Below are 22,170 nucleotides of genomic sequence, written 5' to 3' on the forward strand. Positions count from 1 at the left end.
AGTACAGTACTGCATTCTATCATACAAGTACATATGTCTTTATGTGTACAAAGTAAATGATAACTGTGACTGTTAAATAAACGAAGAAGATGACAGGTAGAATATTTGCCTCTGTGTGCGTGGGATCTAGTAAAGCACAATTGTGTCAAATTATACTTTATTTTTTTACATTCCACCACTGGATGTAACTGGGTCTCTGTCTCTTGGTACAGTTGAACAACGACATCGCCGTGCAGCCTCTGACCCCCACGATGCTGGAGCAGGTGGTGGAGCTGAGCATCCTCCTGCCCAGAAAATCGTACAGCAACGACCTGGAGAATCCGACCAGCTCCCAGTACCAAACACTCAGCAGACAGCTCGCTCAAAAGGTTCCTATCTGGCTCCTTATCCTTCTCTGTCGGACTTTACGACTCCCTTAGTGCTACTGTATCTTGGCTCCAAAACGGCGCTCACTATTTATGGTCTGTGATGGATGCATTGTTAGCTTTAATAACACACATTTAAACAGCAGCAGTAGTTTCACTGTTAGGGCAGAGTTAAAAAACGCTATGTGCTGAACAGTGTTAAGACGTGTCATGGGAGTAGATACACTTTTGCACAGGTACTCTGTTTGGAAGCAGATTCAGTGGTTTTACAGGTACTCGGAAAATTCAGTAAATTTGTTTCAGTGCTTTTCCCTGGCATCATAAACAAAAGCTTGATTTTATGCCTAAAAGGGAAGCCATTTCTCTTAATCCCTGACTTTTTTTAATTCCCAGTGGATATCTGCTATACACATAAGTATAGATAGAGATAGATACACATAAACAAGGTAGTAAAAATAATGTAGGCAAGGGGAAATTGGAGGACAAGCAAGAAGGCCCTGGGGATTTTCTTGCGTCCTCTCTCCGATGTATAAAATAAAGTGGGTCAGTGAGTCTGCAGAACAGAACAGTGTATGGATTGTTTTTTCTTTGTGCCTCGAAGCAGGGCCCTGTAGACCAATACAAAGAGTTGACCACAGTGCAGCAGTCTGCCTCCAGAGGAAAATAATCTGGGACACAGCACACAGGACTCAAAACGTTCAGCTTCTTTGAACAACATGAGTCCTTGGGGAACAACACATCTGAATTATGTTTCCAAGCAAGTCCATTGTAACCTTGTAAAAAAAGAAACAAACTTCTCCTGTGGCTTGTTTTTTTTTAATCTTTTTTGTCCTTACAGATTGAGGACGCTCTGAAGGGGCTTCCTGGATTTAAGAGTGTGTCTGTGAAGGACTTCAGGTCAGTCCCTTTGCTACAGTTTTTGCTGGATCTTGACAAAATAAATGACCAAAACTACCTCGACTCGTAGCACTAACAGTATTTCAATCTCCTTGTTTTATGTAGGCCTCAGAAGGACGACGAAGGGTGAGTCATCTTTACTGGCCGTGGTAGTTAGACCTGGAATATTCTTGTAAACCCACAGATCCCTATCAACCATTCGTTAGCTATGGCACACTGTGTGAGTGTGTGTAGAGTCACCTTCCTCTCACACGGTATTTACCTGTGAGCGTGGGCACATGTCAAGGTGTTTCAGTAGTTTCCTGTTGCTTTTAGTGTGGTCAATCACATGTTAAGTGGGATCAGGATGGGTTTACCGGAGTGATCGTGTGCTATTCTATAGAGGAGATAATCCGGGTTTTACGACCGCGCCGATCAGCCTCTGAGGGAGTGATGGAGAGGAGAAGGGTTAGATATACTGTAAAAGAGATGTGTCAGGGGAGCAAAGGTGAAGACAAGCATAAGATAGGAATTTAAAAACATATAAATAAATGGAAGGAATACAATTTATTATGTGTTCTTGGTGGTGGAAGATCCTTTAGTACGGCCGAGGTACCAATACCCTATCGTGGTAACTTTTTTGGAAATAGCCTTTTGCTTTCTGGCAAAGAGTTAGCTTTGAAGATTAATGACATCTACACATCTGTACTAACACCCTACAGATTCTGTATCTGTAGGGTGTTAGTTTAGCGGCAGCCGGTTAGCTTAGTTTAGCGGTAGCCGGTTAGCTTAGCTTAGCATACAGACTGGAAACTGTCGAAAGCCACTAGCCTGGTTATCAGGCTAAATCCACCTAGAAACTCCTCTATAGCATTTCAATGTGTTCACCTATCAATGTGGAGCCAATTTGACCAACTATATAAAGTTAAGAAGTTTACATTTTTGTTTTAAGTTTTGAAACAATACAATTATAATAACTTACATTGTTGTTGTAAAGTACAGCAACATCATGCAATCCACAATATCCAGTTAAAAAATATTCTGTATAATGAAAGTAAAATCTAGGGTGTTTTTATAAAGCACTTCATCATTTGCATGAATGACGGGGAAGCAGAAGGTAAAAGGAAGGTCATTTTCTAAGCTTATCTTTACAATTTGTCATGTTTTCACAGTACTTAAGTAGATGTACTGACCTACAATCCACCCTGGCTTGCTAGAATTATATATAAATAGCTAAAAATGTACTTTTGCCATTTGTTTGCAAACATAGGTGCATACTTATGCCTTCTTACAGTGATGCTGTAATTAATCTTGAATTCGCTGCTAACTGCAGACCTCACAGCACAGGAAGAGTAAAGATGTAAAAGTCTGTATGAAGCTAAAGTGGAAAATTCCACTTGGGACCGAGAGGCACGTGCTCAGCCGTCCGCCAGAAACCCGACAAACTAGGTCAGATTGGAGGGCTCCAATTTGTCAAATGAAGAATGAAAGATTGGATTTTTTCAGGGCTTGGAAACTATTATGTGGTTTCCTTATTTATTATGATGATATTGATCATGCTGCTGACTCAGATTTTTTTTGGGGCCTACAGAGTAGAGCTTCTACATTCCAAAGAGGAGAAAATTACCCCAGTCGTTTGTCATCTGCGATCCCGAAACAACTATTTTAACAGGGTCGACGTTAAATCACAATAATGCTTGAATGATTTTCATCTTCTTTGACTTTTTTTCTCTCTTATTATAAATGTGTGTATAGGATTGTGGGTATAGGATACATGTAAAAATAGTGTAGGTGCATTTTAGAAATTTGCGTATTTATTGGGTAATACCCTTACAAAGCTTGGATTGGACAAATTAAAACCTTCTAATCTCACTCAACAACTAATATTGTGCTAAAATATGTGGAATTGTCCAGAAGTCCCATGGATGTAAATTAATGTAACACCTACAGATATATATGAAGATGCTTATGTAACTTGTTATGTGTATTAATATTGAATTGTCCCTGTGCAGGGGCGGTGTGGTGGTGGACTACGCTGTCACAGTGGTGGTGGATGGATCAGGAGTGAGCTTGGAACAACTGGACTACCTGACGCTGCAATCCAACCGGGTGGAGAACTCGTACCGTGAAGTCATGGAGCTCCCCACTGTGGTGTACGCCATCAACGAGGTCAAAGACATCATCACTGAGGCCCTGCATAACAACGAGCTGGACACTGTTAAGACCAGCGGAGGCCAAAGCTCGTCTGCTGGTATTCCCCGCACTGTAACCGAACACACAAATACCCCCATTACGGCTATTTATTTAATTGGCATGGCAGCTGGGAACACATTGGCAGAGTTAGTGCGTGCAGCGCAGGGCAATCGGCCAAACGTCATATCAAATACAGACACAGTAGACCCAACATTGACATTAGAACATACGCTACACCACTTGAGAAAACATTCCAGGGTTTTAATAGTCTCATCTGTTTCATATTTGTCTGAGGAGAGAAGAAAAGGAGTTTCAACTCAGAAGTTAATGAACAAAAAACAGACTCATCAGTTACAGAACTCATGTATTTACACTCAAATCCTTTCATTAAGTTGAGGAGAGCTGAGCAAAAGAAAGGACGTTTGGAATCTGAGCCTTTTTCTATACTTTAATCCTTAATTTTGGCTCAAACCAAGCATCTCTTTCTGATTCAGGTGTTTACCGGACTTATAATGTACAATATTATTATGAAAAAGTTAGAATTGTGGCACCAGAAGACACACAAGTAAAGAAACACTCAAATGGTCACACAGGGAGATCTAAACTTCGACATCTGTTAGAGTTACTCAGTAAGTAGGTTAGCTACCTCCTACTTCTGGCCGAGGTCCTTCTCCAGAAATGTGAGGAAATTGATAATGTCTATAGCAGCTTTCTTCCTCCTGTGTGATTCCTCCCTGCTCATGTTTTGGAGAGAATGCGTGTCATTAGTTTACTGTGTTAGCGAGCTTCCCTGGAGATGCAGCTCAGGCTCACTTTAATTAGAAGCTTTGAATGTGAAATAATGGCTAAACACTCTCATATGGCTGACATGTGGGTCTGGGGAACCTAAAGGCACCGCTTGGCTTTGTTTTTCTGCTTTAGGGGAGATGCAGTAATAGCCTTGGCCTCACAGCGGCTGATATTCAGTCCAGATTTTTGCACTGATTTGTAGATATTTCCCCCCTCAAGGTAATGTCAAAACGAAGGCTGTCAGTGCTGAAATGGAATCGGGTTAAAAGGATTCTGCACACTCCTGCAGCCTTGATTATTTTATCTATATGGCACATCCACATGTTGTGTGTCAGTGTGTATTAATATTTGTTTCCCCCACCTGGTTCCACAGTGTCTGAGGTCCCTGCCGCTGCAGATGGAGACACAGTGAGTTAACAAGTCACCTCCACTATCATGACAGCATCTCTCTTTGGGGGCTATCCAGCTGCGCGGAGCAGATAAATCCCTTTTGTTTAAGGAAGCTTGACGCCTGTAGTACTGATGTTGTGAACACTTTTAACTGGCTGGAGATGTTATCAGGACCAGCGCAGGTAGGGGATGAGCCCACCAATGAGGATGAAGCGAGGCTTTGAGGATTACTTTGACTTTTGCTATAATAATAATCCACTGCTATTCTGGGGGAAAAAGCTACAGAGCGCCGCACTACTGAGAGTCAAGAGGCGAGACAGCACATATGAGTTTATTCAGACCAGTAATAACATCTTTAGTCTGTGCTGTCTTGTGGTTGACTGTGCACTTTGATAGTAATCAGAGTTTGGGTTGCACTTAATGTGTCTGCCGGTTCACTTTGTAGCCCAGCTCCTTAGTGATTAATTTGACTCATTATATGAGTTGGGAGAGTTTGGGAAACTTCTCGCCAATAATTGATTTGCATGCAAGAGCCCAGAGCTTCTGTGCCACCGAAGCACTTTTCTGCCCCTGTTCGATTGGGTATAAGTTAAATTCAGCTGCTGTTTTTGAGTTGAGAAAAACAAGGGGCTGAAGCATGCCAGCAAAATAATTATAGACTTTTTCCAGTTCAGTCGACTTGCCAATACAACACACTCTCACTCCCTAAGCGTCCAATAGCGACGTTTGGTCAGTGTCCGTGGCGTCCAATTGTGACGCTCCTAGGCTCCTTCAGCGTCATAAAGGGACGCAAATAGCTTTCAACTGATTGCAATGTATTCCCATCTGCGTCGGGATTTGACGCTCATGGAAGCACGGCATTCGTTTATGCCGGCTGCCCTTAAAGGCAATGTGAGCGTCCATTCCCATTGGATAACGGCGAATTGTACACCCGGAAGTAAGTATTCCTCTTACTGTCGATTGATTTTACAGTGATATCTGCACTACTCATCGACTAAAAAACACCAGATTATCCTTGTTAATTACACAACATTGATTGGTTTAAATTGTGTGCAATGCTTTTGTATTTTTCCCCTTCGATTCGGAAAAACAAATATGTTTTCTGAGTAAAGGATGGCAGAAGACACTACACTACCCAGAATCCCCAGCTATCATTTGGCCTACACCATGTGCTCTGTTTGACAAACCCCGTTTTTTTCACCATTCATTCCGATAGCTGGCGTCTATGTCACGTGATCTTCAAATTTCTCCCTGCAGAAAAAGAAAACATGGCCGAAATTCGTTTTATTCTGGGTGTAAAATGCCTATTTTAAAGTTAGTTTGGCCATTAAAATGCGTTTTGATGTCATTTGATGCGAGAAATATGAGTTGTTATTTCAGATTATGTGTGCAGTGGATGTACATGATCTTTAGTTTGCTAGTTATTACGAAGATTACTTCAGGAAATCGCGACGTTTTCATTGTTGCCAAGGTGGTTTCTAGGGACGCTGCTATCGATATTATATCTGTTATGTTGTGTAACTGTTTAATGGTGTTATCTTTATTGCTACCCCCTTCCCCGTCAATGTATAGTGTTGGTCCACAGCCTAAACATATTAGTTTAACAAAATCCGCATCTAAAGATAGCCTACGTTATTTCCCCCCTGTGCAATTCCAGTCTCACATCTCAGAGCACATCGTCATTAACAAATACCGGAAACAGACCAAAATAATAATAATACCTTATTCCGAGTGTGCTTGCTTTTCTCTTTGAAAGTCATCACATAACGGCATTGTAATACACGGTTCGGCTGCATTACATATTACATATCTGCCGTAGTTCTGTATTTATAGAGCCCTGATGAGAAGACAAACATGAGGAACTGAAAACGTGACGTGGATCATAAATATATCAGCCATTAAACAACATCTTACATTTCTTTTCACACAATACGTCTCCTTGCAGTATCAACACTAATTCGGCTCACTTTTATATTTGATCCAATTGGTAGATAGGCTGTATTTACACCATAAAGGTGCAGAGATGATATAAAGGGACACCTGGTGGTTAAAGCATGTTATTGAATTTCAATATTTTTATTATTCGATATTAATAGGATCCCTATAAAGTATATTCATTACTCGTTATTCTCTACTAATTGTTAATTAAAGACTGTATGTAATGACTATTTTGCACATCCCTTTCAAGATTTTCTAAGGTTTATTGACATAGCATATAGGCCTACACAACTGTGGTGTAGTTCTGCACTGAATGAAAAACTTGGGTCGCAGGTTCCTCAATAGTGCATTACAAGACATCTATCAATATGTGTGCATACCTCCAGCAATGTTAACTATGTTGAAGCACTTATTTTAACTGATATTATACATAATGTATAATGTACTCTTATGAGATGTATGTAGATATTTCATCTCCGGCCTTGTCAGGTATTGAACAATCAATAAATAAAGAACACAGAATTGTTGAATATAAAACACAGAATTTGTGTGATTATACTAAATGATTTTCAAATAAACACAACTGCATATTTAACTGTTACACATGCTGATGTAACGCAAATGTTCCAACTTGGGATCAATAAAGTATATCTTATCTTAAGCTGATCGATGGCTACTGCCATATTTGCAAAATGTGCCTCTGAACCTTGACAAGTGCATGTTTCAGGCTTATCAATTAATGTAATGTAATGTTATCACAGGGGTCACAAACATAAGACCAGCTTTTAAATAAAGCTCTTCTGACCTTAGCTGGCATGTGGGTATATATATTAATACTGCCCATAATGGGCACCATTTATTAATTATATGTTTTAAATGTGAGTGTTTCCTGTCCCCTAAACCTCCAGGGATGTACACAGTTGAATACTGGCAACTTCTTATTATGGGAAATACGAAAACGTCTTTTAAAACTACAACTCCCAGTAGAGACGTGCCATAGAGAACATGTTGCGAAACAGAATAGCCAGTATCTGTAGTTCTGGGGACGGGGTGGGGGAGGGGGGACGCGGTGGACCCGTTCAAATCCAGTTTTGGACAGTCTGCCGTGGTTCCATCCCATTTCAAGTGCTGTTCGAGAATCGGCTTAACCCTCGGAGCACACTCTCCAATCACAGAGCTTGAGGACTATCACGGGGTTTGTCAAGAGCACATGGTGTAGTCCAAACGATAGCTGGGGATTCTGGGTAGTGTAGTGTCTTCTGCCATCCTTTACTCCTGGGAATGGACGCTCACATTACCTTTAAGGGCAGCCGACATAAACGAATGCCGTGCTTCCATGAGCGTCAAATCCCGACGCAGATGGGAATACATTGCAATCAGTTGAAAGCTATTTGCGTCCCTTTATGACGCTGAAGGAGCCTAGGAGCGTCACAATTGGACGCCACGGACACTGACCAAACGTCGCTATTGGACGCTTAGGGAGTGAGAGTGTGTTGGCCAATACTGCTTTATAGCCTGTTATTAAATAATTATTTCAATTATTAAATAATCCATTTCAAATGTATAATAATGTTTATCTGTAGAGTTACAGTTACTTTCTTGTAGAGTGATTTTTTTTGTTTTTTTAGGTTAGCATAGTGCTCAGATCAAACACCTTTCCCAGCTATATTAACCAATTTCCCCCTGGGATTATTTTAGTATTTCTGATTCCGAATATTCAATTTCCCTGTGTCTACCTTAAATTTAATTCATTTTTTGCCTAAACATTTCATTTTAGACACAAGCGTTGTACCTACTATACATTAAATGGAAACCACAGAGCAGCCACAGTAGCTGTTGTTGCATGACACACTCAACAGTACCAATCCCTTTATGAACTCTGTTTGTGATGCAGAATACTGCTGCCGATGAGCCACCAGAGGTCACGATCCTTGTAGAGGACATCTACGTCTCCGAAACCAACAGAGTGGAGAACAACGAAAACGACATCATTATCCTGGAGGAGAGTGCAGTTGTGTCTCCTGATCCTGTCAATACAGATAGTGAACTTGAAGCTGATAGTAAGTGTTTATACCTAACATAAACATTTGCAGTGTATCCCCCTGTTGTGCTTTTCCCCTACAATGATACTTCTGTTTTCACTTCGACTGCACTTCCTCCTGCTTTGTTCGCGCTGAAATAACTTATGAAACTGATCATTTTCTGCACTTCTCACTTCTCATTTTATTGATGTTAACCAGATAGATCTGTGGATCTTTACTTAGATAGCCCGTTTCTATAAAAAGAGAGATTGAGACAATTTTCTTCTGTATTTTTTTCCAAGGCATTGCAGAGGAGGGTCTGTTACTCGGGGACATTGTGCAGAGTCCTGCAGTAGAAACCCCCGCCGCAGAGGAGCTCCCAGCCGAGCTGTCGGAGGTTACACTTCATGAACCCCCGGTGGATGAAGAGGCCTCTGGAGTGGGCACAGACAACCTGAATAACCAGCTCGAGCCACCTGCAACCACAGAAGAAGAAGAAGAAGAAGTAGAGTCTCTTGAGGAGACTGACCCAGAAGATGGGCTGATAATGGAAGATGTCGCCATAAATTCAGAAATCCCAGAGGATAATGAGATGTCCTCAATCTCAGCTGAGACCACAGAGGAGGAAGAAGAAGAAGGCCTGTCTGTCCTGGTCTCACCTCCTGAGACTGAAGAGGAAGCGAGTGAAGCACCAGAACCGTTGGCAGAAGAAACAGGTGAAGAATCTGTGGAAGAACAACCAGAAGAACAACCAGAAGAACAACCAGAAGAACAACCTGCCGAAGAGGAAGACAATAATGTGGTGCTGACCATTCCTGAGGAACCTGTGGCTGAAGAAGGTGGCGTGGAGGAAGCAACAGAGAACCAGGTAGAAGAGGCTGCACCTGAAGCTCCTCCTGTGGAGGAAGAGGGCCCGGCAGCTCCAGAGCTCTCCACAGAGGATCTGACAGAGGATGAGATCCTGCTGGTCAACGTTGATGAACCAGAACCACTAGTGACAGACTCTATGAACCCGGTCCAACCCACTGCCCTGTCCCCAGAGAAGGAGTCGCCCTTCACCCGCATCTCTGATTTTGACACCGCCCTGGAGGAACAACCTGACATCATCATGCCTTCACTGGTGGAGGTAAAGCAAGAAGAATTGAATTTAAGAAAATTGCCAATTTTATATAATAATAAAATAACAATAAGAACATATACTTTATTGATGTTACTACTACTTCTATTACTAACAATAATAATCATTCAAAAGTAGATCAATAATAATAATAGTTTGTGTTTTTACGAAATCAGAAAACAGAATATATGATTTTTTGAAATATTTAAACGGATAAAACTTAAAAGAAAACATTTTGTGGAAAGTATCTGAGCTTTAATATTGCTGTAGGTCCCCAGTTAAAAGTACAATGTAAATAGGTCAAGTTGTATTTATAGAGCACTTCATATAACCAGGGCTAGGTCAATCCGTGCCTTTATATGTAATCAGCAGGACCTTATAGCATCATCTGAATTCAAGAGGAAGCTAAAGAAGGGATTTAAGAACTGCTGGTTCTTGTTAGTAACTTGACAAGTCTCTCCTTTTTTACTGCCCCAGATCCAGACCACTGACGGAGGCTTGGAAGGTGCCACTAATGGAGACAGCGACTATGATGTGATCCATTATGGTTACGAGTTGATTAACCACACAGAGGAGGGCAGCACTGGCTTTCCGTTTAGTGCACACGGCACAGAACAAGTCAGTATCGCCATGCCTGTGAACCCCGGACGAGCACTGATGGTGTTCTTCAGCCTGAGGGTGACCAACATGGTTTTCTCAGAGGATCTCTTTAATAAGAAATCCCCAGAATACAAAGCTTTGGAGCAACGATTCATAGAGCTGGTAAACTCCTGTTATTCACTGCACTTGATTATCAGCATTCCCACTGTTGTGTTGTAACATCAAACGCTTTTTTTGGTATATTTTCCCAGCTTGTGCCCTACCTGCAGTCCAACCTGAGTAACTTTGAGAACCTGGAGATCCTGAACTTCAGGAACGGGAGCATCGTGGTCAACAGCCGGATGAAATTCGGAAAACCTGTTCCACAAACCGTCACCACCACCGTCTATCTGATCCTGGAGGACTTCTGTAACACAGCCTACCAGACCATGAACCTGGCCATCGATAAGTACTCACTGGACGTAGAGTCAGGTTGGTTCTCACGATATATACACTGTGTTTTGAACTAGACAACTGTGATATCATGAATTGTTTAATGCTTGTTTTAGATGTTTCTTTAAGGAAAAATAAGTTGTTGATTTATGCAGAGAGTTCAATTAGGGCCTATTAGGGCTGTACCCGAATATCCGAATATTTGTTCGTTGGAGTACTATTCGGGTTTCAAACTGTGAGCCCAGTGGCCGTCTGCGAGACAGCGAGACACAGCGAAACCCAGCCCGAAACCAGCTCGAGCACACACACACACACACACACACCCGCAGCCTGGCTGGGAGTTTGTGTGTGTGCTCACACACCGACTCACAGCCTCGCCGTGTTCCACCGTCTCAGGGAGGAAAAATCGGCGGAGCTGCAGCTAAGAAAAGATTGAGGTTGCGGTCGGATAATCCAAAAATCAGCTCCTAACGTCTAACCCTATCGTCTATTCCTTGACCTCTGAGTGAAATGTCACAGGGTTAAGGGATAGTGGATAGGAGAATTCAAAAGGACTTAGGAGAAGAGACTGTGGTTCTTTAGAGAATCCGACTGCACTTTCACTATCCGACGTGTTTATCATGCGCCAGCGGACGTCTGCTGCTGTGGGGAAACTATGGAAACTACAGTTTTCTATACAGCGGACTACAACATGGATGTTTAATAAGAACGAAGGACTACTGTAAACTCATCTAGAGACAGCATTTTCTCCTCTCCTCTCGGTGAGGGAGGTCCAGTGGTTCCTAAGCTAAAGGAGGTTATAAAGGAAGTTTGAAACCTCCTTTCCTTTCATCTAGAGAATTCGAACGGCACTTATCATGGCTGCCACTGAGGGAAAGCTAAATGGACTATTCGACTTCACCCTGTGTGTGTGTGTGTGTGTGTGTGTGTGTGTGTGTGTGTGTGTGTGTGTGTGTGTGTGTGTGTGTGTGTGTGTGTGTGTGTGTGTGTGTGTGTGTGTGTGTGTGTGTGTGTGTGTGTGTGTGTGTGTGTGTGTGTGTGTGTGTGTGTGTGTGTGTGTGTGTGTGTGTGTGTGTGTGTGTGTGTGTGTGTGTGTGTGTGTGTGTGTGTGTGTGTGTGTGTGTGTGTGACTTAAGGTAAAATCTTCAACGAGGCGTTCTGGGGCAGCATAGACAGGTATTTTTCTGTGTTAGAGTTTTACTCGCTCCAAGGTGTACTTTGAGGGTTTGTGACTTTGCAAACCGTTTACATGCATAAAAAGCTACATAACACACAAAGGGACGGGTAATAATCGGAAAAGCATGTCATTGGTGGGACCTTTAAGACTTGAAACGAATAGAAACAGCTTGTCTGGCTACGTCAAAAGGTGAAAATATCTGCCACACTGCATCTGTAAAGCTGGAAAATCTCTGCACATATTTATCTGCACGGATATAACTTGTTAGCCAAGGAGCTTTAGACGTGCTGGTTGGCAGATTATGTGGCGCCAATCTTCTCATCTAACTCTCAGTAAGAAGCCGTGATTCCCAAAATGATGAACTATTCCCTCAACGACTGTAATCGGAGAGCATTGTTTTATAAAATAATCTCAGCAAATCAGTGTTGAATGACATGCTAGTGTGTCAAAAGGCCTGGGAAAGCAGGTGTTAGATCCTTGTCGTGACACTTGTATCGACAGCTGGGTTGAGATGATGGACAGCAGCCAAGTTTACATGTATCATTACTGCACTTTGACCGGCTGATTACGGCGTGCAGCTCCGGTTTCACGTGTGTGAATTATATTGCCATTTTTTTAACTAGGGAGCAAGCATGAAATCTTCTGTGCTCTTTAAACCTTTTTGCATTTCCTCATGTGGTATCGGTCTCCAGGCTTCTGTGCGTGACACCATCAGCCAGCTTGAAATGGGCAATTTATGATAACAGTGATTCATGCTTGTGTTGTGTTTACAATCATTACTGAGCTGTCTGATCACTGCCAGCGCTCATTGCTGGATCCCAGCATGCATTAGGGCTGCATTAGAATGGAAGGAAGAATTACCTTTGTATGTGTCTGTGAATATCCTTCTACAAAAAAAAAACATATCTGAAATACTAAGAATGTTTTGTGCAACAATGGACTATTATTTTGTTGAATTGAATAATTGTTTGGGGTTGAAGAAACTAATATCCCTGTTAATCTAAAGGTGCATAGCAGAACTCAAAGGGTGAAAATTGCTGTTGTTTTTGGTGTCATTTAAAGGTATTTATCCTTTTGAGAAATATGTGTATATATTGAACTTTCAAATGTTTTGAGAAAGGGTTAGGGTATAATGTACTCTCCTCTTTAAAACGGTGATCACTACATGAGAATTTAACAACCTGTAGACGACCTGCGTGTCACTGCTTATCCTGATAACCATTAAAAGTCAACACTACTGTTTCTTTTTGATTTCTAGGTGATAAAGCCGACCCCTGTAAGTTCCAGGCGTGTAACGAGTACGCTGGATGTAAGGTGAACAAGTGGTCGGGGGAGGCGGAGTGTGTCTGTAACGCAGGATACTTCAGCGTGGACAGCCTGCCCTGTCAGAGCATCTGTGACCTGCAGACTGACTTCTGCCTCAATGACGGCAAGTGTGACATCATCCCCGGCCAGGGAGCAATCTGCAGGTGGGTGTGGATTAGTGGGAACTGATCTGCGTAAGTGTGTGTGCGGGAAAAAAAGGTCTGATCTTAATCACAGAAACAGATTTTCACCAGTTTTGGCAGAAGGTAAGATTCTTAGCTTCTAGTTTTGACGTTGCTTGGCTGTATGTTGATGATGTGGAGTTTCAAAAGCATAGTTTTTATAGTTCAATGTGCAATAGCCTAATGAATTATAATCATAACCAACTGCATAGAATAAACATTTATTTGCACCGAAGTTGGCTACAAATAACAATGAACTGTCTTAACATTTTTATATTTTCTGGCTTAAATCAAGATTGTTTTAAAGAAACTCACGTCAACATTTTGAATACACTTTTTTTATTTCACTATGCTCTCTGGTTCTGAATGTACTGAAGAACAATAAGAAACCTCAGAGTATATTTGATTAATATTGTGATCCATTTTTCAAAATATCACATTTTGGGTCAGTGAAGTGTTTCTTATTATGTGGCGTTTCAACTCTTTTCTATTTATTTTCTTATCTCAATTATTTCAAAATGGTCATCTGTGTGTGTTCTTGTTAATGTTTATGTCTTAACATGTTTGTGCATGTTGTCCAAACAATCATATGCATGCGTCAATGTGTGTAACATGACGTGCCAGAAATCGCAATCAGTCACAACAGGTTCTCTGGCCGTGTTGAAACTGATGTATGTGGTGCACTTCAAATTGAATAATTATAAACAGACAGAGAGGCGGCCGTGTGCCAAGATGAATGTGAACCTTTGATTTACTCTTTCCACAACACCATAAAACACGCAGGCAGCTCCAGATGCTGTTTGATTGTTGTTTACTTCACGCCTCCCAACCCAAAGGATTGCGTCGCTGAATCGAGACAGGAAACAGACTAGATGAGTTGTTTCAAAACAAGGATTTAATGACGCATACAGAACATTATAATTGTTGTTTCCAACGATCTTAAGACAAACAGGATTCAGTCATTTTGTTTTTGTATATACTAAAATCATTAAACACAACATTAGAAATAAAAAACAAAGAACTATGACGTTGTTTTTCTGCTGTTCCCCTAATGCGTAAATAATTTTTAAAAGGAATTGGTCCGTGTCCAGTACCCTGTTTTTGTTTCAGAGTGGAAATGATTGTTTTCTTTACTAATCCAAAACAACAAAAATAAAAAGGGAATAAATCACAGAGATTCAATAATACCTTCATCTCAATCAGGTCTATAATGTTCTTGAATCATTGAGTGATTACATTATTCTAGCTGACAAATTCTCCATTTTATCATCAGGTGTCGTGTCGGGGAGAACTGGTGGTACAGAGGAGAGCACTGTGAGGAGTACGTGTCTGAGCCGCTGGTGGTCGGCATAGCGATTGCCTCCGTAGCTGGATTCCTATTGGTGGCGTCCGGAGTAATCTTCTTCCTCGCCAGGACGTTACGGGATCAGTATGACAAGGATGAATCAGAGGACCCCATACGGTGAGACAATCCACGTACCATATGGCTAAACTTCTCAGCAGCCCTCGATCATTTAGATCTAGCAACTAATCCAATTAATACAGATTTTGCATGTTTACTTACCAGTGAGGGACACGGGGAGAAATCAAAAGGATTGTGATTGTGATTGTAACCTAAACAAATAATTGTTCTGACAGGAAAAAAATACTTCTTCAACTTCCTAAACTCTGGAGAATCAGCTTACGTTGTGTGTGTGTGGCTAACCTACAGATCCACTGTATTTACTTCACTTTGTACTTATTTTGGAGATCTAAGATGTTTCCAAAGATTACAAATATGTCAGGCTCAATTTTGTATGCACAAAAAATAATGCACAAGAGACCAATAACATTTCAAATTGCATTCATATGAAGTTCACATCCAAAATGTGCAATTGAATTGTGACACCAGCTGAAACAGTATACATATGTGACCCTGAAAAAGCGAATTAAATGATAAATTACCCCATCAGATTGTTTTTCCATAGTGAGCAAAAGCTGTGAAGTGTATACTCCAATAATAAACAAACTTTACTTTCAGTTGATAGTGAACAGAAACCCTCACATTTAGTGTGTTTGAAGTTTTTCTCTCCTCCACGTAATCCTTTTTGGATTAAAGGAGCCTGGTTACTTTCTTCAGGGGACAGAATAAGTTGAAACACCCCATGAATGTATCCTCAGTTAGCCGGCCAAAATGATCCAATGCACCATCCCATTACTCCTCTACACTTCAGGCAGGAGGACTCCCTTTTTCTGGATATCTTTTTCTTCCTGTGCTGCTTTGATCCAGACACAAAGATACACAGAGTATCTGTTCACCATCTATCTCTTTGTGTTTGTGTGTGCATGTCTGGCATGGTTTCCAAAGCAGTCCGTGAAGAATCACTGTGCTATAACCTAAGCTAGTTATCTGATCAGAAAGGCTGCTGATCTCACACACCTACAGTTACACAATAGCTTCTCGGAGGTCTGGACACAAACACAAAGACTTATCTGAGGTTAAGGAGGGTTCATTTCTGCTGAAGTCAGATTCAATGCTGCTCAGTCACCTTTTTTCTGGCTTCCTTGACATTGTGACGTGAACTGATTATTTGTGTTGCTCCGCAGGCGAGCAGAGAGTGTCCCGTCTCTCGAGAGGGCGACTAAGTACAACCCCATGTATGAAAGTGAGGCCACCACAGGCTACAGCCACTACTACCGCCGCTATCCTGAAGCTGCGGTGTACAGCAGTGCCAGCGCTGAGGCCTCCACTGACTTCAGCAGCGAGGAGATACGACACATCTACGAGAACAATGAACTGACCAAGGAGGTGTGTGTGTGTGTGTGTGTGTGTGTGTGTGTGTGTGTGTGTGTGTGTGTGTGTGTGTGTGTGTGTGTGTGTGTGTGTGTGTGTGTGTGTGTGTGTGTGTGTGTGTGTGTGTGTGTGTGTGTGTGTGTGTGTGTGTGTGTGTGTGTGTGTGTGTGTGTGTGTGTGTGTGTGTGTGTGTGTGTGTGTGTGTGTGTGTGTGTGTGTGTGTGTGTGTGTGTGTGTGTGTGTGTGTGTGTGTGTGTGGGCTGCTACCCATGGGTATACTTAAAATATTTCCAAGCAGCATTGAGAAACTTAATTGTTCTTATTACTTTTAATATGAAGGGAACTGTTTTACCAGATGTCATACTAAGTTTCTGCAGCAAAAATACTGTAGTGGGTGATCAGGTTTATTGGCGATCACAGAGAAATTAAGAGGTGACCAGTGATGAAAAAAATACTCTTAACTTAAGTAAAAGCAGCAATGTGATGTTGCAGAAATGTTAACAAGTTACAGTCCTACATTTGAAACTTTTATTTTTGAAAACATTTTAGGGAAAGAAGATGCCTTGTTTAAAATTAACCATCCACTTGCAGATATTGGATGGTTACTGTGAGTGCTAACATACTCTGAGTGCCTTTTTGAAGCACAACTGGGTACAGTTATACCAAAGTGCAGGCCGGAGATGTGCCAAGGCCATCTGGATGCTGGATGGAAGTTAATGACACCGGACTGGCACATCCTGTCCCACAAGGATATTTGACCTGACAAGGATCTGAATTGGGAAATATCAGGTTGTAAACTTGTTCTATTACCAACTGGCATTTTTGCCATTAAATAGAAACCTCATTTGTTTTTCTTATGGAGTGTAAAATGTCACGTTTTGTTTCAGCCACAGCCGGTTTACTGTTTATTTGCATGTGATGTAATGTTCCCTCCCGACTGATACCATGTGTTTCTGCAGGAAATCCAAGACAGGATACGCATCATTGAGCTCTACGCAAAGGACCGACAGTTTGCAGACTTTGTACGGCATCATCAAGCGTAAGTGCCTCTCTTGTTTTTCCTATCGTACCACAATGAGATAAACACATGGACCACACTAACCAGTATATGAGGAAAACGGGAAGTGAGTTTGAGATACAGGAGTCTGGTCAAGATTCTGCTGAACAATTGATTAAATTGTTTGTTCAGAGCTGGAGGAAGACGAAGAGTTCAAGCCGCACTAAATCAGTTGGGAAACGGATTTATCATTCTTGAACCATCACCAATCGGGCCCTGAGCTGATTCAATAAGACAGAAAGCATTAGTGGACACAGGCATTCCTCCGTCTGCCAACAGTTTGGCAGTAGCAATGCGTCTGAGTGTAAAAGTGGAGGTTGTTTTAAGTCTTATTTGGCTGTATATCCCCAATCTGTATGCCAGAGAGATGCTTCTTGCCAGATACACCTGAGATAATATGTGGGTACGTTCATCAACTAAAGTCACTGGTTTACCTACAAAGCTGAAATACAATGTGTGTGTGTTTATATGTTCTGCAGTGTTGTGGAAACACGCAGAGAGAGCTCCTCTGCACACACATGAAACTCTCCTGTGAATAAGGTAACTTTCCTTGATTGAAGAATGTGTAGCAGCTTATACTTTCAATGACTAGTCCTCCTGAGATATTTGTCAAAAATACCAGCTACACTATGTTTAAATAAAAGTTAAATACATAATATGGGGGTACAGTACTCAAAGATTTGGAAGACTGGTAGAAGTTCATATTGACCTCTAAAAAAGAAAATGGTGGCAGATATAATATCAAATACAGTAGATTACCAATGGTGCTGCAATCAATAAATACAATAATACATAAATAAGTACATTAACAGTTGAAGGAAAGGGGGCATATTATTATGTAATGCATATAAAAAAAATAGCAAAAGAGGTTAAGCTCTAACAGTTTTGAATACCTAACTACAAAATGTATTTAAATAAACGGACAGTGCCAGACTATTCCTTGGCGAGGAGCAGTTAAAGTAATTGCTCCATATCAAGACATTTTCCAGTACAAATTCAGGCTAGCTGTGTCTATGTGTTCCCTCATGCCAACCTTAGCTGCAGTCTGTAGCTTAATATTCACAGACTGGAGAGTGGTATGCATCTTCTCACTTTAAAAAAGAATAACAAAACGTATTTCCAAACAATTCCAACAAAAAGTTAGATAATTCGTGGACTCACAGCATATTGAAGCCAAGATAGAAAAGGTGTTTCCATGAGCTTATGGAGAAATTCAAGTGAGACATTGTGTTGGCAGAAAAAAAGGATATGGTAGAAGATTAGTGTGTATATCTAATACATACAAAATGTGGACACTGCATACTCACTCACCTTTTCCTACTGCACAGAAACATGCCTCGATGCTAGAAAAGTGAAGACTCCACTTTCTTCATCATGGCACTCACAATCTGGACTGGCTAAGACGGACTCATTCAGCACACTGCTCTTTATTTCCTCGACCAACGACCCCTTTCTGTTTCTACGTATTTCCCCGAACTGTTGACTGTTCTTCCTCCTTCCTTTGTGCCTTCTCTTGACTGGTCGAGCTGTGTGTGACATCACGTGTTGCTACTGGATGTGTCCCTCTGGACTGCATCCTACTACTTGAAATGTTCATCTCAATACTGTCTTCAGTAGTACTTTTGTTTAGTGGAACAATCGGTTTTGTCAACTCATGTCTGTCAATTCTTAGAGGGAACAACTTAAAGACTGTGAATATGTAAATAGTGTCTCTGTGAGGTTGTTTGCTAGTTAAGATGTTATTCTCTACTTTCTTTTTTGTCTCGATAAAACTTAAATGACTCTTCAAGTCTTCTCAGAAAGGCCCTGAGAGAGCTGCTCTTTTAAGGACAACGGTGCTATTCTGATTCATAATGTGGTGGTCTATGATGACTTTTCTGGTTGTGACTTACATAAAAGGATTGATACAAATATCTTGACTGTCTCACAGTAGCCGTTAGCTTAGCTTAGCATAAAGACTGAAAACAGGGGTCAAACTTCTTAACTCAGACTGCCCAAATGTAACAAAATCTGCATATACTTAAGTACATTTATATTTTACAAAGAATATATAAAGTGTCAATCATGTTTATTAGTGCTGGTAGATGGATTTTGTTATGTTCAACAGAACTAAGCTAGCTATTTCCTTCTTTTCTTAATTTTCCAGTCTTTTTGCTAGGCTATGCTAAGAGCTGCTTGCTTGAGCCAATGTACATATACTAGTGGAATACATTTTCCTATTTAAATCTCTATAAATAAGGGTATTTTCCCAAATGTCAAGCTATTACTAGAAGTTAGCAACATTAAGTGGCAGTGTATGTGTTATTGTTGATCATCAATGTAAAAGCACACTTTCACAATCTTAGCGAATTCCAGCAATATTCTTTCTTTTGACAGGGGATTTCTCTGCCGTTTTTACGTCTCCTTTTATTATAAGCTTTGGTGTATGTTTGTAAAAGTACGGCGTATTAGACATAAGAAAGTGAAAACAGTGGTGATGGGAGCATGAACCCTCTATAGCTCTGGGATCCAGAAATAAGTGAAAACACGTTTCAGTGGAAAAATGCTCCGGGGCAAGCGGCCCTGGGATTTGATGAAATGGTTTGCTTTCAGATGTCGTATGTAATGCAACTGAAAAGCTGGCTGATAAACAACATGCTCTCTTTGGAATGACAACCTCAAGCTGAAGTCTCCCGCTGAAAAAACCTCAAGGTTACAAGCAATTCCTTTAAAAGAAAAAAATTCTCCTGTGACTACGTGTTTGGCTATGATCCTGCTGTTCATTCTGAAAGCTTGCAACAGACTATTTGCAGCATGCAGTTTGTAAGAGTCCGCAGGTTTTTTTGATTATTGTCGGCAAGTGTGCCCATCAGAATCAGATCCATAGATTATATTTTAGCTTCTTGTTTACATAACATACTCCACGTCCTTTGCCCTTATTCTAAAGGTCTACATAAGCAACAAACACCGGTGAAGCAGACTCTTGTGACAATTTCATGCCTTTTTCAATCTGCAGTCAGTTTAATTTTTTTGTGCATGCTTTTTTTATGGTATCTGCATACAGTTTATGTCAACATCCTCCATCTGCCACCTGTACAAACGGACAGTCATCCCATACAGTTTTGTCATGTAAATAACATTGAAGATATTAGATATTTGATAGTTGTAGGATGTAAATCATGTGTGTCTCAAATGTTTCAATAAATGAACATATTTTTATACTGATAACTGTTTCACCACTTTAACAGTGTTATCAAACCGTGCAGCTGTGTAACTAACTAATACAACTAATTGTAACATTACAAAAATACAACATTGATGTAAAATACAGACTGTGCTCGGTGGTAAAAAGTAACTTCACCATTGTACTTCAGTACTTGATTATTTTAAACAACTTTGTAAAATAAGACGTTTCATTATTAAATAAAAATTGCCCAAAAGCCATATTGGCCAGCAACAATACATTTTATTCTTGAAAAAACAGAATTATGTAAAATATATCTTTGCTTAAAGGTGGGGTAGGTAATTCACTTCAGAAACACTTTTTGTTATATTCCATGGAATGCTCTTAACATCCCGATAGCAATGAATACATGACATGCTTTGACAATAAATACATTACAAAATGTCATCTGTGGAAGGAAGCCGTGGCGCTGTAAAAACCACGGCCAATTATTAATAAAATAATTAATAATTATTATCAGCCTTCCATCTCGTCCACAAATGTATCTCGTGCCTTCATTATGGGTGTTATTCCCTATCTTTATTCAAGAGCGTGGTATTTAAATTTGAGAGCATACTTTATGTATTTATTTCCCTCAAACTCTGTCCTCACACTCAAATAGTGCCCTCGCACTCAAATAGTGCCTGCTTGCACTTAGATTTGCTCTGCTTGTGCTCAAACTGTACGCTTGCACTCAGATATATTGCTGCTCAGAATTATTCTGTGCGCGCTCGAAACTTTTGTGCAACAATCCTGTCAAAATCCCTCAACCAATAGGAGGCCAGGTGTCCTTGCGGGTGCGTTCGCTTTACTTATTACAGCGTCCCGTCAGGGCGGTTACTCTTTGGTTTATCAACTCCAGCCCTCCACGGCTTTATAACATGTACTTCACTTTTTTCTGGGGGGTGGGGGAGGAAGCACAGTTTATATATATATAGAGAGAGAGAGAGTAGAGAGATAGTTAGAGAGAGGAGATAGGAAGAGAGAAGATGATAAGAGAGAGAGAGAGAGAGAGAGAGCGATGAAAGAGAGACTGATAGAGATATATATTATATATAAATATATAATATTATATGATATATATTATATATATATTAATATATATTATATATAATATATATTATATATATATATATATATATATATATATAATATATATATATATATATATATACCAGCACCTTACATAATAGCTACGTTCAGTGGCGTACTGGGACTAAAAATCAGCCCGGGAATCTCGACCGGCCCTCGTTATCGCTAGTAAATTGTCAACGGGAGGAGGGGGCAGCGCCATATATAGAGAGCTCTGGGAGGGGGGATTGCTAGTGAATTTTCCCACCGGCCCACTTCTTCCTCCAGACTGTTGTTCTGCTCCAGCACTGTTGTGCTACGGCTTGGTTCGGCCCGACGCGAAGCGGAGTGTCGACAACCATATTGTATAGATATTCGTATATCACGGCCTGAAGTGAGCTATTGCATTTATAAAACGGTTACCACGTGTGGCTGGCAATGTGAAAGAAAAATACACACTCCAATTTAAATAGTTTTTATTATTAAATAATGATGTTCAAAATAAAATAGTCCCTCCGTTGCCTTCTGCACAAAACATAGTGCGAGGTGGTTGCTATGCAACAACAATAACAGCTAGAGAACATAATAGACAGACAGCATTGTCGTCGTTTAGGTGCTTTTTTTCTGGAGATAGGCACTTCTCAATCCACTCCTCCATAGTAAGGCCACCCGGAGGTCGAAG

General features: G+C 40.8%; 1 protein-coding gene across 1 annotated transcript; it reads left to right on the top strand.

The window, feature by feature from the left end:
* Positions 1–231: 231 nt before the first annotated feature.
* impg2a (interphotoreceptor matrix proteoglycan 2a) lies at positions 232–18,631 on the top strand. The gene is made up of 15 exons (XM_034109440.1): positions 232–368; positions 1,204–1,262; positions 1,368–1,388; positions 3,254–3,492; positions 4,597–4,631; positions 8,446–8,611; positions 8,875–9,698; positions 10,167–10,451; positions 10,541–10,760; positions 13,157–13,367; positions 14,659–14,847; positions 15,972–16,173; positions 17,118–17,197; positions 17,695–17,755; positions 18,544–18,631. The coding sequence occupies exons 1-14, from the start codon at positions 252–254 to the stop codon at positions 17,735–17,737; spliced, it is 2,691 nt and encodes an 896-aa protein (XP_033965331.1). The 5' UTR covers positions 232–251; the 3' UTR covers positions 17,738–17,755; positions 18,544–18,631.
* Positions 18,632–22,170: the final 3,539 nt, after the last annotated feature.

This window comes from Pseudochaenichthys georgianus, chromosome 21, assembly GCF_902827115.2.
Source record: "Pseudochaenichthys georgianus chromosome 21, fPseGeo1.2, whole genome shotgun sequence".
Classification (NCBI taxonomy): Eukaryota; Metazoa; Chordata; class Actinopteri; order Perciformes; family Channichthyidae; genus Pseudochaenichthys; species Pseudochaenichthys georgianus.